Source organism: Pipistrellus hanaki (assembly GCF_964339955.1).
Source record: "Pipistrellus hanaki genome assembly, chromosome: 2".
NCBI classification, from domain to species: domain Eukaryota; kingdom Metazoa; phylum Chordata; class Mammalia; order Chiroptera; family Vespertilionidae; genus Pipistrellus; species Pipistrellus hanaki.
Genome location: NC_140504.1, coordinates 28908641 through 28925214, shown reverse-complemented (window position 1 = coordinate 28925214; position 16574 = coordinate 28908641). Strand labels below are relative to the sequence as shown.

General features: G+C 43.7%; 1 protein-coding gene across 5 annotated transcripts in view; it reads left to right on the top strand.

Moving 5' to 3' along the window:
• The window catches only part of TNIK (TRAF2 and NCK interacting kinase), a 355562-nt gene that overhangs the window by 259297 nt on the left and 79691 nt on the right, over positions 1 to 16574 (top strand). For all 5 annotated transcript variants that reach the window (XM_084874084.1, XM_084874083.1, XM_084874082.1 and 2 more), the window contains exon 13: positions 15709 to 15819. In XM_084874084.1, coding sequence (XP_084730210.1) covers positions 15709 to 15819 — 111 coding nt within the window. The remainder of the gene's footprint in view (positions 1 to 15708; positions 15820 to 16574) is intronic.

Sequence of the window (16574 nt, the reverse complement as noted above, 5' to 3'; positions counted from 1 at the left end):
CGATATCCTTTTGGTCACATGAGGCTGTGTAGGTTACAGCCATTGTCTTCCTCAGTGATCTCAGATGTCACCTCCTCCCAGAGCTTTCTAAGGAAGCCCTGCATGTCCTTTGCTATTTATGGGTCACCACGTGGATCTGGCGTGGTTCTAAATCAGTATCCGCATATTCTTGGAAGGACTTTGTACAGTGACGGTAGTCATTTCAGCTTGTGAAAAAGGTGTGGCTTCAAGCCAGTTAAATGGTGAATGCAAGATTCTCAGCTGTGTCCAACAACAGAGTATAATTTATAACTGGGAACTTGATGAAACCCAGCTCAGGGGACTGAGCCCAGCAATAATGAGACAGCGCATGTAGAGGACTTCTTGTATTTTACCCAGTCCAATAAACTTTTTCATTGCTTGGCCTAGACAAAGCACAATTTATTTTATTCTCTACTACAGAGTGAGGAGCCAGGAGTGTTGGGACACCATTCTGGTCATCTTTGCAGATACTGACCTTGGGCAGAAGGTTATGGTGATGCCTGATTCTGCTCAAGGGTTTGAGATGATATTACTGATATGTACAATATATATATATATATTTTCAACTTGCAGAAAACTTTTTATACTTAGTTTTGCAAAGAGTATATTTAAGTCACAGGAATGAATCAAATTGACCCCAGGAGTGTGCCAACTTGCACCATGGTAGGAACTTTTATCCTTCAGAGAATTATGTTAAGTTTTTTAAGCCACCTGGGTCTCAGAGTGCCTTCAAGACCACATGACATTGTCCAGTGATAAAACAACCAGTTCTACCTAAAAGATAGCATCCTGCTTTGGTTCTATCATCTGAAGTGTTTTGTTTGTTTGTTTGTTCATTTTTTTGGTTTTTTTTTTTAAGAAATACCACCAATATCTTATTGGCTAGTAGTAGTGGAGCCCTACTGTACAGAATGAGAGACTGGCAGTCTCAGCAGTGAGTTCCCTCTAAGCCTCTAGCGTCTTATGGTGACTGAGGCATTCAAGGACATCGAGCCCAACTGTTTTTGTTGTTGCTGTTTAAGTGTACAGTAGAATTAAAACCTTTCTTTCTGCAGGCAGTCATTTAACAAATTTAATGATTGCCTGCTTCCACTATGCAGGACACTGGGAATACAGTCTGCCCTTGTGAAGACTAGGTCTGTGAGGGAAACAGGCATTACACAAATATTCACCCAAGTAATCATTCATCATCATTGCCAGAGTGATGTGGTGGAGAAGGATGCGCACTATGAGCATGTACCATGGGGACACGAGCCTAGCCTGGCTGGGAGTCAAGTTGGTTGGAGTCCAGCTGAAGGAGAGCAGAGGATGTAGGCAGGGAAGCAGGGCTTCTTAGACCAAGCTAAGGAGTTTTCAATTTTACTTTAAGAATAGTGGGGAAATATTCACATGTTAATCAAGAGAATATGATCAGATCTGCAGTCTTATTTTTATTTACTTTTTTAAAACTTTCATTAAAATATATTTTTATTTATTTCAGAGAGGAAAGAAGAGATAGAGATAGAAACATCAATGATGAGAGTCATCAGCCAGCTGCCTCCTGCACGCCCCTTACTGGGGCTCGAGCTTGCAACCGGGGCATGTGTCCTTGACTAGAATCAATCCCTGGACCTTTCAGCCCACAGGCTGACTCTATGCAATGAGCCAAACCAGTTAGGACAGATCTGCAGTTTTAAAATGGAACTTTGGCTGTTGTAAGGAGAGGGATTGGAAGGAGCACAAGTGGGAGAGACAAGGTAGTCCAAACCTGAGAGGGGAGTGCTTTAGATCGATTGAGAAAAGTGGACGCATTTGAGAGAGATGTTGCTTGTGGAGCATGCAGGACCTGATGGTGGACTAGAGGTCAGAGGTGAAGCAGAGTGGGCAGTCCCAGAAGGTTCCCGACATCGGACTGGACCATCCAGGTGGAGGACCAGGTTTGGGAGGAGGAGAATGAGATCAGTTTGGAACACAGTGAGTGTAAGCTGCCTATGAAGCAGCCAATGGTGATGCCACGGATGCAGTTGGATTATAGATACAGCTGTAGAAGAGGGGTGAAAGATGGAAAAGGTGGGAATTGCTGGCTTCTGGTAATGGACGTCTACACTGAGGAGAGAGAAAGTCTGGGCCTGAACTCTGAAAAGTCAGAGCAGGAGAGGAGAAGCCAGCAAAGAAGACTGATAAGGACACAGAAGGAATGTCAGGAGACCTTGATGTTGAGCATTGAGTTAAAGGGACCAGCTCTGTGAATGTTGCCCGAAGGTCATTTGTGATAGCAGGATCCTTTAGTTTCAAAAACAAAAACAAAAAAACATTTTTTTTTTAAGTTTTTGCCCTGGTCGAGTGGCTCAATTGGTTGAAGCATCATTCCGTACACCAAAAAGTTGCAGGTAAATCTACGGAAAGAACATATCCTCAGGTGAGGATATTTAAAAAAAAAAAAAAAAAAAAAAAAATGGGGGGAGGGCAGGGATTAATTTGTGGTACTTTTTAGAAATACATTCATTTCCTCTTTGTTTTGGAAGAAGATACTTACTTGCTCAGGAAGTCAGATCTGATTTTTAGGTCGAAAGTTGTTGATTTGAATTTGAGGGCCAATGTGTGCTACCTGCCTGCTCTGGGGGCCCTCAGAGTCTCCTCGTATCCCATTTCCTGAGCATCCTACTGACAAGTACAGCTTAACCGACAAGTCCAGTTTAACTATTACTAGCAAGACCGACCTCAGACTTTTATTTAGAGAACTTTGTATATAATTACATGATTACACACTCATCTATTTGTGGTGAGCTTTTGCTTACATTCCCTCTTAGCATTTGCTTTCACTCAGGGTAACCTGGCCAGCGTCACAGGAGCTGTGCCAGCTGGAGCCCAAACCCAGAGAAGCTAGTGTTTGTAAGCTTATTCTTTGGGACCTAAGTAGTTTCTCCCAGTTGCTCTTAGACCAAAAAAAGTGCCAGCGGTGGCGGGGGGTGCGGGGAGGGGGAGGGGAATAGAAGCGCAGGGGAAAACTGCATATCTCTTTAAGAGTTGATATGTACAAGGCAATATATCGAAGCTCTTAAAAGTCTCATGAGCGCAGAGCATTTGGGGAAATTCTCTTGAGAGTCGTATCTTGGCTAATGGATATTTTCCTTAACAGGTAGAAGTTTTTTTTTTTTACTTTCTGGTGCCTCAGTTTCTTCATTAGTACCACTAGAAATGACAATAGCATTTATGCCCAAGGCTTTTGTGAGGATTAAATTAGTTAATTCATAGAAAGCTTAGAATAGGGCCAATACTTAAAAGACACTTAACCACTGTTAGTTGTTATTATTATTATTGTTGATATTGGGTCCCTTTGGCTGAAGTCAAGGATATAACTTCCAACAATTTGAATTCTTTCATGTGCAGCAGTAAAACCCTCTTGAATTTATTAAAATAAAAATGTACAGGTAGGATTTTTTTTATGCCTTGGGAAGAATATTTGTAATATAATACTAGTAGGAATTCAGTTAAGCCATTAAGTGTAAAATGTGTCATTGGTTTTTTAAATGGCAGAATAACAGATTATGAGGCAAAGTACACCTTTGAAGGTGTGGAGACCAAGGTGTACTTCCAGCTATGTGATCTTTGGGCAAAGTGCTTACCTTCTCTAAACCTCAGCTTCCTTATAGACACAATTAAGATACTATTTACTTGGTTGTGAGAAATGGTATCATATATACAGAAATCTTGGCACCATGCTTGACACATGCATGGATTGATATCCATGGGTGAATATTTTATTGTCATTGTGCAACTGATGATTTCAAAGCTGTTACTTTTCATTTGTTGGTTTTCAGGGTTTTCTGAATAGATAGCATTTCCATTTCCCTGTCTTTCTTAGTTCTCTAATGTACCTTCCCTGCTTACTATAAAACCGGGACTTTTCCATCCCTCTTTGAGGGTCCTTCCCTGAGAGCACCCCTCTGCCTGTGTCTTGCTGGGCTGTCCATCTGCTGTTACCTTGGCCGGCAGTCCTGGCCCAGCCAGTACGGGAGGCAGCCCATCTCCATCCTCCTGGATGAACCTTCTTTAGGAGGATCAAATGCCACCTTGGAAGGTCTCTTCTTCCCAGGCACGCCTCAGGAGACCTTCTCCTGGCCACCTCTACTTTTCAGTGGTTTCTCTTATCAGTATTTCTTGCTGTCATTTCCAACACTGTCTAATTATCATCCTATTATTGCAAGTGGCTACCTTGAATCCTGAATTAAACCTGTAATGAAGATAGGGTCCTTTTGATTCCTGACTAGTAAGTTCTGGACATCAGGGACCCAGCACTAGCAGTGACCCCTTCACCAAGAAGGTATTCCACAGTATATATAGTAAGAGACTGTCGGGGTTTGAATCAGGTGCCGCCACACCTTTGTGATCTTAGACAAGACCTCTCTGCCTCAGTTTGCCCATTTATAAAATGGGATAGAGATAGTTTCAAGAAGTAAATGAGTTAGTACATACAAAGCGCTTAGAACCATACCAGGCACCCAGTGAGTACGTGAATAAATTCCAGAACGCAACTGTACAGGAAGGGGAAAATCTTGGTTTCTCATTATCTGCCTAGTTGTTGTTCCTCTAGGTCAACCTCTTTCCAGGGCAAGAGCTCAGAGTTGCATGCAGCTGAGCAGGCTGGGTGGGCAGAAGCAGGAGCCAGGACATGAGTGTGGCTTTGCACCAGTGTGGCATCCCAACTGGACCAGGTCCCCAGGCCCTCCGAAGAGAGAGGTACCGTGAGCAAGAATAACTCCCTCCTTTTGAGGCCTGGAGTGTTCATTCATCGGCACTGCTGAAAAATGGCATTCAATTCATTTAATCATTAACTGTGGGCATCCTGATGTGTGCTGTAAGCGGAGCCTCTGGTGGGAGGCAGAGGGGCCTTTTATTCCTGAACTAGAGGCCCAGTGCATGAAAATTCATGCACTAGGGAGGGGCGGGGGGCTCAAGCTCAGCCTGTGCACTCTCACAGTCTGGGAGCCCTGGGGGATGTCCAACTTATGGTTTAGGCCAGTGGTGTGCAAACTAATTAGTCAACAGAGCCAAATATCAACAGTACAACGATTGAAATTTCTTTTGAGAGCCAAATTTTTTAAACTTAAACTTCTTCTAATGCCACTTCTTCAAAATAGACTCGCCCAGGCTATGGTATTTCGTGGAAGAGCCACACTCAAAGGGCCAAAGAGCCGCATGTGGCTCGCGAGCTGCAGTTTACCAACCACAGGTTTAGGCCCACTCCCTGCAGGGAACAGGCCTAAGCCAGTCTGGCCTCCCTCTGCCGGAGGTAACTGGTGGGCCCATCAGGGGATAGTGCCAGCCAATGAGCAGCTGGCCCCTAGTCCCCATCGCCCCACCGCCTCAGCTGGTGGCCTCCCTCTGTGGGAGGCAACTGGCTGGGCGATCTCCTGGGACTGCACCAGCTGGCAGGTCCCCTTCCCCCATTACCCTTCTGTGGCTGCAGGTTGCTGCCGCCCACCCTTGATCACTGTCCCCTCCCTCTGCCTGCTGGCACCCGCCTTAGCTGTCTCCAGCTCCACCCCCAACCAACCCATCATTCTGCTGTTCCATTGATTTGCATATTAGGCTTTTATTATATAGGATATCATCAGCATTGGCACGAAGACTGAATGCTTCCTAGTTGGACTTAAGCTGCATTACTTCAATAACTGAAAACAAAAATTATGAAACAGCTGGGCTCCAGGCTGACACACTGGATGCTTTGTCCCATGCTCATGCTTCAGAGGCCATGTGGCATGCATGGGTGTGTGGATCCCAGAAGGACAACTAACTCCAACTGCCTGCCATGATGCAGGAGGTGGGGCTTTGTCTGTGCAGTCACCTGGATCCTTGATGGGAGGGGTTCCTGCCAACGTGAGGAAGTTGGGCTGAAATTCTATAGTGTATCTTAAAATGCTACTAATATTTTAAATCCTTTTGCCCAGACCCCTTCCCATGCTCCCCAGGAATGGGAAAGGTATAAATATAGCATTTCATGCTGAAAAGAGATGCTAGACATTTGCTGACCGTAGGTGGATGGCAGGTATGGCCTCTCAGGGATTGTAGGCAACTTGCATTCCAGACCTGCCTTCCATTGTCTGGGCTCTTCATGGAACCTCTTATCACATCTCGTCTGCATTTCTTGTGTTTCATAATCATTATTCTTAGTTGTTCCTGACCATAAAACTATTGTGATACCAAAATAGTTTCACCAAAAGTATTATTCCACATGACATTTAAATCGAATTGTTTTCATTTCACTTTTATTTTCTTCAGTGAGTAGTTTTATAGACTCGTAGAGGTTGTGGAAGATAAAGGATCTCAAAAGTTATCTAAGCCACTTCTCTCAAAGCAATATCTTGATGATATTCCTCAAACAGAGTCATTTAGCCTGTTTAATGTATAATCTCTGCTTATACTTTTAGAGGCTTAATGCAGTCTATTCTATTTTTGAGCAACTTAGCCTGTTATTGATTCGCACATTACAGACCTGCCTTCCATTAATACACAGTACGCCAAAGAAAACTAAAATGCCTTCCACATCAGCCCAAAAGTGTTGGGAGGCAGTGATAACACTCTTCCCCAAATGGCACCTGTTCCTGCCACCTTTCCACATATGATATAATTTAGCATCTTTAGTAACACCCAGATGTGCAAGGTGGCATTCTCTGTAGACATTGTATTGATAAGCTGGTTTATAATGGGCTTGTTTTCATAGGACTCAATCTAGAGTTTCGTCTTAAGCTTCCGAATAATGGCAGAGGGAACTTAGGAGTTGCATATGCACTTGACTTTTATGCTAACCTGCAGGGTCATAGGTACTCAGCATGTCCATCAGGCCATTCTTGCTCCTCAATGCAAATCCCAGGAAAAGCCAGGTAGACATTCTCCCTGGGGAAACTGTTGTGGCTCAGAGATAATAAGAGCTCGTGAGTAATCACATTGACTGGCATCAATAGAAGAGACAGGACCAGACTTCATTAAAGCCTCCTTGCAGCTCAGCCTCTGCTTAGCCATGGGGCTGCCTCCTGTTCAAAGGTTAGCCAGGGAGTCCTAGCCAGTTTAGCTTAGTAGATAGAGTGTCAGCCTGAGGCCTGAAGGCTTCCAGGTTTGATTCTGATGAAAGGCACATACCTTGATCCCTGGCCTTGGTTGGGGTGTGTGTCTCTTTCACATCAATGTTTCTCTATGTGTGTGTGTCTCCCCTTCCCTTCTACTTTCTCTAAAAATCAATGGGAAAATATCCATAGTGTGGATTAACAAAAACAACAACAATGAAGAGTTGACCAAAGAGTTCAAAGGAATAGTTTGGGCAATTAATTTCCAGGAAATGTCTGAATGAGTAGGTTGGATGGTTTATCTTTAATAGTATAGAGTATAAAATAAAAGAATGAGATCTGTATAAAGTGTCTAGCTTTTCTGATGTTTTCTGATTACTGTTTCTGTGAAGAAAAGATAGGTAACAAAGTGACGATAGAAAGAGAAAAAAATGGGCACCTGAAAAAGCATGAGACATCATCCTTCACATGGTATACATAAATGTCTCAATCAGCTTCTTTCAACCCAGAGAGCAAGCTTGCCATGAGCCAGACACAGAATGAGGTCCTGGCATTGCACTTACCAATGGAATGAACTTGAGCAAGCTGCTATCTTGTGTGTGCCTCAGTTTCCTGAGCTATCAAATTGGGACAATGACAGTAGTCTGTGCCTACAAGTGTTGTGGTGAGAATTGAATGATTATAGGGCTTAGAGTATTGTTCTTCCTCTATAACCATCCCATGAATTCTGTCTTGCATCAGAAGAGGCACGACGTAAGTGTTTGTTGATATTATCAATAATGATTATTATTTTTTGTTATCCTGATTACTCGGTTATATAGTAAATTCAGAGGTGCCAGGCTGCTTCACCATCACTCTTAATGTCCTTTCTATTAAAAAAAAAAAAAAAAAAAAGGCTTGGAATCCCAGTTTTAGTAACAAGAAATCATGCCCTTGCCCTGCTGTGGTCTTTCCAAAAGGAAGCCTTAGCAAATGTTAAAAATGTGCAAATGAAATGCCCAGAGCTTCTGTGAAACTTATACTGAGCAGTCCTATTTCACCATGTGGTTGATTTAAAAGACCACGCTATAGTCTTTCATTCTGAGTGTCTGCACAGAGAGTCTCTGAGTCAAGAGGATGGTTTGAGGTACTTCCCAAGGAGCCTGACTAGATCCTGTGCCAGCAGCTGCTCTCTTCTAGAAGCTGACTCGGGTCCTCCACAGTGGGTCCCCTCTCACCACTTCCAGGAGGTCACCAGGATGAACCAAGAGGAGCTCTCTCAGAGCAAATTCTAAGAGAATTTCTGCTTCGTTTCACTTCTCATTCTGAGCTGTTAGTAGATTTTTGCTTTGCTATGAGGCACATCCTTGCTTAGACTCTTTTAGACTGAACAGACCTGTGAGATGACCTCATCTGCCCCCTTGTTGAAGGTCAGATTAAGGTGACTTATTCAAGGTCATAAAATACTTCACTCATGTGTTAAACAAATATTTATTGAGACTATGTGGTCTGCAGTGTTTGTTTTGGTCGCAGAGCAAGACTAGAATCTAGTGTTCTTATTTCTTACCCAGTGTTCTTTTCTCTATGTCCTTTGCCTCTCCTACTTCCCCTGTTCCCAATGACATGTTATATTACAGCTATGGGGTATTAATTCTCAAGTGTGATGTTTCCTGTGTGTCTATATAATGGGTGTAATGTATCTAAAAGATAGACTCGGGCCCAAAATCTTTACACATGGTATCTAGCCTTGTTTTCTTAGAATCTACCAAATGTCATGAGAACAAGACTCAAATTCAACCTGAATGTTTGGTAAATAGATAAAAACAACTGAGTATCTGGAATTTCTTAGGACATTGAAGGAAGTGCTGATGGTGCCAGGTGAGATGAGGTGCCTTTAGCTCAGCTCCTCCCCCACACTCTTACCGTCCTTCCCACTAATCTCCAGTTGATAGAACACTCTCCTGAGCACTAGGGGCCGGGAGGTAAGAGGGCATAGCATGGAAAGAGCATGGAATCAGACTGACCTGGGCTTGATTCCAGGCTCCACCACTTCCAGTTGTGAGACATGAAACATGTCTCTGAGCCTCAATTAGCTTATCTATAAAATGGGAATAATAATAACAAACCCTGTCATCACTCTGTGGGATTAAATGAGCTGAAGCATGTCAGTCAACCTGCCCAGCAAATACCTGGCACTCACAGACAGTGCCCAGCATCATGGTTTGTATTCATTCCATGATTTTCTCCTAACTTATCAGGTGGCCACTGACAAGGCATTAAATCTTCCTAAAAGGTTATAAAAGAAGGAAATTTAAAAATGATATTTGCCCCCACTTATTTCACGGCCGTATAAGGCTCTAATTAGAATAATCTATGATGGAGTACATGTTTAGGTAAAAAAAAAAAAAAACACCCTTACACAGAGATTACTATTTTTACTGTCTTGATGAGTAGAAAGGAAGTTGAATTACATTTCCCTTTAGGCCCCACCAGCTCTATGTATGTCTGGGTAGCTCACTTTAACCAGCTCTCTTCTGTCCAACCAGTTTGTTTCACTTTTATTCAAGGTCATAAATCGACCATACGGTGAAGTAGGATTGCTCGGTATAAGCTTCACAGAAGCTCTGGGCATTTCATTTGCACAATTTAACATTTGCTAAGGTTTCCTTTTGGAAAGACCACAGCAGGGCAAGGGCATGATTTATTGTTACTAAAACTGGGATTCCAAACTTTTCCCACTGCTGTGAAAAAACTTTCACCACATGCTCAGGCAACATAAACAGAGGTGGCATATTCACTGACAAGTCAACACTTTCTTGCTTATTTTCATTTTGATCTTCCCAAGGAAGGTGTTGAGTTTTCAAAAGATATGGGAGACCAAGACTCGGTTTTCATTTGTTTATTAGTGTGGACCCTTCTTTATGACCTTTCTACATTCCACAAAGAGGACTAAGGTCCCTTACAAAGATTAATACATCAACTGAAAATAAAGTAAAGCAGAATGGACTGTAAAGTAGAAGAGAAAAACAAGGACCTGGCACAGCATGGCGACCAAGTGCAGCTGCCTGGAGGCCACCAGCCTGATTCTGAGATGCTGGCAGCTCAGAGAAGAGGCAAATTCCAGAGTTTGAGATTCATGTTGTCCATCAGATAAGAGTAAACTTGTTACTCAGGCGAGCTTTCTGAGATTGTTGAAAACCTACACACTCGCCTAGTTATGGTGAGTAGCGCTGTGAATAATGTCGGAGGTGATATTCCTACCACAGGCACAGTGGTTAGCTTTATTCAGCTGTTCTGATAACATTGTAAAATGCAACTTATGGCCTAACCATTCATCAACGTGATTTCCATAAGAGTCAGAGCACCCTGTGCAGTTCACACGTTTCCATTGGTTAAATGCCATCTGAAAAGAACATATAACGAAACAAAAGGAAAGGAAGGCAAACTCCATAGTCGTTGTCATGAGCACCCATGAGGATTATTTCTTATAACTTTAATATGAATTGAATATTTAAGGATTAAGGGGTTATTCTTTTGCAAAAATTTAAAGACCTAAAGTTCTACATAGTCAACTTGGGATCAATGTATAACTTTTGAGGATCCCCAGAGCAGGGTGCAGGATTATCTTTCTCATTAAAAAATATTTATGGCCGGATCCGGTTTGGCTCAGTGGATAGAGCATCAGTCTGCTGACTAAAAGGTCCCAGGTTCGATTCCGGTCAAGAGCATGTACATTGGTTGCGGGCACATCCCCGGTGGGGAGTGGGCAGGAGGCAGCTGGTCGATGTTTCTCTCTCATCAATGTTTCTAACTCTCTATCCCTCTCCCTTCCTCTCTGTGAAAAATCAATAAAATATATTTTAAAAAATATTTATGGATTCATATACTTGAATGTGCAGCCACACAGAAGGTGGCTGGAGGGGGAACACCCATGGAGAGAATCAGAAAAATCATTCTTTGGGAACCTCCACAGAGTACAAGGAGAACAAGAATCCCCTAGTGACCTATTCTATCAAACAAGGCTGCAGTGATTTTAACCTGGAGCGAGTATTATCAGTCATCCCCCAACCAGGAATTAAATAAACAAAATAGGAAACTTATAAGAACCCACTGAATATCTAATTTTAAGTGATGTGACTGTTGGAGGTGCCTCTAACAAGAGGTGGATGAAAATATACTTGCAGGAAGGTCCTTCCAGATGGGGCATCTGCCATGAATGTTAGAGGAGTTGGTTGAAGCCCATGGTTGGCAAATTGCAGCTCACGAGCCACATGCGGCTCTTTGGCCCCTTGAGTGTGGCTCTTCCACAAAATATCACGGCCTGGGCGAGTCTATTTTGAAGAAGTGGTGTTAGAAGAAGTTTAAATTGAAAAAAATTGGCTCTCAAAAGAAATTTCATTTGTTGTTCTGTTGTTGATATTTGGCTCTGTTGACTAATGAGTTTGCCAATCACTGGTTTAAGCCATTTTTTTTTTTTTTTGACCGCAGAACCACTGACATCTTTATGCGTAATCTGAATGAAATCTTTTTCCCTCTTTCCACTCCTTCTAGCTACATGCTTATTCCCTTCTTTTTCTTCTGCATTTCTCTAAAATAGCCAATAGATACTATGCCAGTGTAAACCGTAGGTAGGTCTCTATTAAAAAAAAAAAAATTTTGGGTCTTGCCTGTGCTCTGCATAAAAGGCCTGGAGGTCTTAGAAGGGTGGCTCTGCATGGTTTTCTTTCCTTTTCTTGCTGCCCAATCAACAGTATTCAATGCAACAAGTACCAGAGGTATGCAGCCCTATATCAGATATAGTGGGAGATAAAAACTGGAGTGGAACAGAGACCCTGTCCACAAAGAGCTTTTAACCTAGATTGAGAGTGGGTAAGGCATACGCAAATAACCATAATATGAGGTACAATGTGGTGTAACCTGTAAACACTAATAGGAAGGGACATACTGCCACAGAAACATTGGAGGATACTGTGTTGCCTTCTTTTGCCCCAAACTTTTTACTCAGTTCAGTTCAACAAAACCCTCTGTGCACCTTCTAGGTGCCAGGCCCTATGGGAGAGGCTGAGGTCCCACCAGAATCAAGCCTCAAGAGCTGCTTCCAGAGAGTCATCAGAGCTTTGTAAAGGTGTCTGCTTGAGGCCCAGGACTTGGTCTTTCTCTTACATGTTTTGGTATGTCCCCTCCGACAGCCCAACGCCCAGGAAGAGAGAGAGCAAATGTGTTGTTTTTTTTCCTGGAAAGGCATTAACATGGAGACACAGCGGCTAGAAATTGGCAAGGTGCCTTCAGAAGGTTGGGGAAGTGGTTTATTTTTCCAGACGCGCCACAGGAACCAAAGCCCTGGCAGATGCCTGCCTGAGCTAGCAGCAGCTGATCTGAGTGAGATCAGTATTAATTATTAGCCATTTTTGAGTGTCTTTCTCAGAAACTACGGAGTACTTGGGAAGCGCACACTCCCTTCAATTGCAATCAATACTGTGCACACCTTGGGCAGGGACCTGAGTGGCGTGTGATTATAAAAGAGTATTGATTCCTAGCAAAAAAGGTTAAAAATGTACAAATCCTTCACATAAAAATCAGCTCAATCTTCCCAAGGCTTGATTAATATTTTCCTCAAGAAAGAGGCCAATGGTAAAAAAAAAAAAAAAAAAAAAAAAAAAAAACTTGAAATGTTAGCTAGATTAGAGCTGTTTCCTGCCAGGAGCCAGATCTGTACACATAATTTTTTTTTATTCCCTGGGCTGGCATTGATTTGCTCTGGTTGTGTGTTGGAAATACCTCTGTTTTGGGTCCGTAATCCAAGTTAGTCGGTCAGTTCCCGGGATGATGTTTTCTACTCACATCTCCCTGTATTATTTTTTCTGTAAGACAATAATCGCATGTCTGGAACCTGACTCATCCCTGTGCCCCTCATTCTCTTTCCTAAACCCGCTTTTTCTTCACTATCCCACCATCTGCCATGCTCCTGGGCAAGAACATCACTCTCACAGACCTCATAAACACCTAACTGCCTATTTTATTTTGGCCCAGTTCCAATTTCTACTTCTAAGTCGGCATCCACTCCTTTCCTGTTAAAATAACTGAAAATCTGGGTAGGTTTTCAACTCTCTTCCTTTTGGCTGCATCTCCCCTGTCTGTAAGGGTTACGAACCTGGACTCTCCCATTGCCTTTGCTTTGCTCATCAGTGCCCTTTTTCCCTGCCTGCATCCGTTGAATGACTCACACTGCATTCTAGCTTCTAGTCTTCCACCCTCCCCTGACTGTTAAGAAGCCTCTTGAAATTGCAAGTCTGATCATGGCATTGGACTGCACATAGTTCTCCAGTGGCTCCCCGTAGCCTGCCATCTAAGGTGGACAAGTAACAGTAGATCTGGACATGATAGACGTTGAGCCTCAAAACATGCAGCTTATCTCCCGAGCCTCCAAGGTGATGGGAAGACAGAAGCCCAGAGGACCGCAGGCGGGAGCCACATCACAAAGGCCTCCTCGCTCTGGGCTTCTTTGGAGCTTTGAGGATCTGTGGGCACTGGGGCTGTGACAGAGCTTTTGTACTAAAAGCTGTTTCCCTGGCTGTGCTGAGCTAGCTTGTCAGTGGGACACAGTCACAATCCATTCTGTTATGAGTAACTCATGTTTCCTCAGCTGGGCAGGGAATTGTTGTGGAGAATATTACAAGGGAATGGACCCCTTGAGATGTCCCCTCCAAACCGAGTATTTGAGGAAGAAGAGATCCTAAAGCCATTTCTGGGCTCTGACACAAAGGGAAGGGCCTGCCTGTGGCATGTCTCAAAAAAGACACAAGTGGCAGGGGGCATGGAAAGTACTGTGTAATGTATGACTATCCTGTGTATTGTGGATCTTCAGCATCCCTGGCCTCTCATGCTAAATGGCAGGCACATCCCTTAGTCATTGGGACAACTAGAAACCTCCCACACTTCCCACACATTCCAAATGCTCCAGTGGCTGTAACAGTACTATCCCTAGTTGAGAAACATTGTTTCCTGTGACTATTCCTAAGATGTTCCTCTTTCCTGCGAGTGTAAGGAAGAGATTGATTAATCTGTGATCTTTCTATCACTCCTGTTGCCTCTTCACCTTTTGTATATGCTTGAGCTCAGATTAGAGGTATAGCTCTAGGCTTTGAAATCCAGCTCCATCACTTGATTTCTTGGTTTGACCTTGAATGTGCGCATGACCTTAAACAATTATTTAATCTCTCTGTGTCTCGGTTTTGTCACATAAAATGGAGGATAATAGTCATGTCTGCCTCAGAAGATTTTTGTGAATATTAAATAAGAGAAAGCACGAGAAGTGCTTACCACACTGTCCCCTGTCAGAAGGATGGTAATTGGATGAGATGATGGTGGTTCCTGAGCTAAAGCGTCTTACTTGAGTGAGAACTAGAAATTGATACTTTAAAATGAGTACTCCAGGAAATAAAGAAAGGCAGCATGGTGTACCAGAAACAGTGGGAGCCAGTACATTCTATGGTACCCTCAGCCATTAATCAATGTGTAGCCTTAAATGTGTCTCTTTACCTCTCTGGTCTTTGCTTTCTGTAGTATGATTTGTCTGCACTACATGGTGTCCAAAAGACTGAATGAGCCCAGATGGCCTGGCTCAGTGGTTGAGCATCAGCCTGTGAAGCAGGAGGTCATGGTTTGATTCCCGGTCAGGGCACTTGCCCAGGTTGCAGGTTCGATTCCCAATTGGGGGTATGCAAGAGGCAGCTGATCAATGGTTCTCTCTCATCATTGATGTTTCTCTCTCTCTCTCTCTCTCAAATCAATAAAAATATATATTATTTTAAAAAGACCAAATGACATGAGTGTTGTGAATGTGCTTGAAAACCTAGATAGCCTCATAAACAGTTTGATAAGATATAATGAGTAGCTTGTTATATCTCAGTGTTTCTACCCCTGATTTAAAACCCCCATCAATCAATTGGGAGCATGCACTTCTCGGGAGAGATGCATAAACCTAGAAAGTCCACTTGCATGGTAAATAACAGGTGTCTATGTGACACCGAATTGCTCTCTGTGTGACACTGGATTGCTCTCTGCCACCTCATTTTTCTTTTTCTTTTTCTTTTTCTTTTTTTTCTTTCAATATTTTGTATTGGTGTCAGGTGTTCAGCATAGTGGTTAGACCAAGCATGTCAAACTTGCGGTCCACAATGAGTACTCATTAATGATTACTCATGTATATCAGCCCTTTGTATTCAGCTGTCTCTTTCGAAATAAACCTACGTTTCTATGAAAATGGAAGCCTTTATTTTTTGTTTTGTTTTGTTTTTTTTGCGGCCCACATAAACTTAAACCTTGTTTATTTGGCCTTTGAGTTTGACATGCTTGGGTTAGACAATCATATAGTTTACAAAGTGTTTTTCTCACTATTTTAGTGCCTGTGGTTATCGTACTGTTACTGACTACGTTCTCTATGCCGTACTGTTCATGCATGAGACTGCTTTATCACTGCCAAGGGTACTCTTCCCTCATTCTCGCCAACGGGTCCCCCAATAACACTGGAGAGAAAGAGCCTCGGGCCTGCAGACATCTCTCGTTAAGAGCTCACACGTGCGGTTCCGCAGCTTTCCCTGCTGGTTTCCCGACACCCCCCAACTGTGTTCGGTTCCTTCATGGCTGTCTGCTTGTTGCCCCACAGCAACAAAGGCGCGAGAAGGAGCTGCGGAAGCAGCAGGAGCGGGAGCAGCGCCGGCACTATGAGGAGCAGATGCGCCGGGAGGAGGAGCGGAGGCGCGCAGAGCATGAGCAGGTCAGCGGGGGTGGCCCCGGGGTGAACTCAGGCACCAGCTGTCTCTGGGGCGTGGGTCACCTTCTCCTGGGACTGCTCAGTGTCAGCAGGCGTTTAATTCTTTCTCAAGAAGCTGTTCTCACCTATTCAAGAAGTCAAAGGCACAACCCTGGCAATGTCCACTCATTCCGCCTTGCTTCCTACCCAGGCCAGAGCCCCCTGCCACACCTTGACCTTATGACTCTCCCAGCCCTGGGTTTCTACTTTGAAGGTGGCACTGAAGCGTGATCCACGAGCCACGCCTTACTCTTTCGTTGCTTCAGAAGAGCTTTTCTGTGCAGGCCATCTCTGGTCGCCAGGACTTGGAGCCATTGATGCAGGCCCCTGTGTCTTTGTCAGAGTCCCATTCTGAGAGCACAGCAACACCCTGCAGGGTGGTTCCGGTACAAAGACGGCACACAATGGCCTTCAGCAATTATTGCATCCCTGCTGCCTGCACAGGAGCCCCCCACACTTCCTAGCGTTGTTCATTGCAGGTAGCCCCTAAAGAAGGAAACTGTCATGAAAAGCTTTACAATATAGCTGGGCTTATTAAAACCAAACAGCCCCAGCCATGTCCGTCAGCGGTTGCAGGCAGCCAGCTTGTGCTTTTGACTGCCTTGAAATGCTTCTGCTTGGGTGCAGCGTACTTTTCCTGTTTGGTGAGGAGGTGGCTGGGTATTTTTTTTTTCCCCTCCTTCCTTTCACACTTTACTTGGCAGCTCTTGTCAACCTTT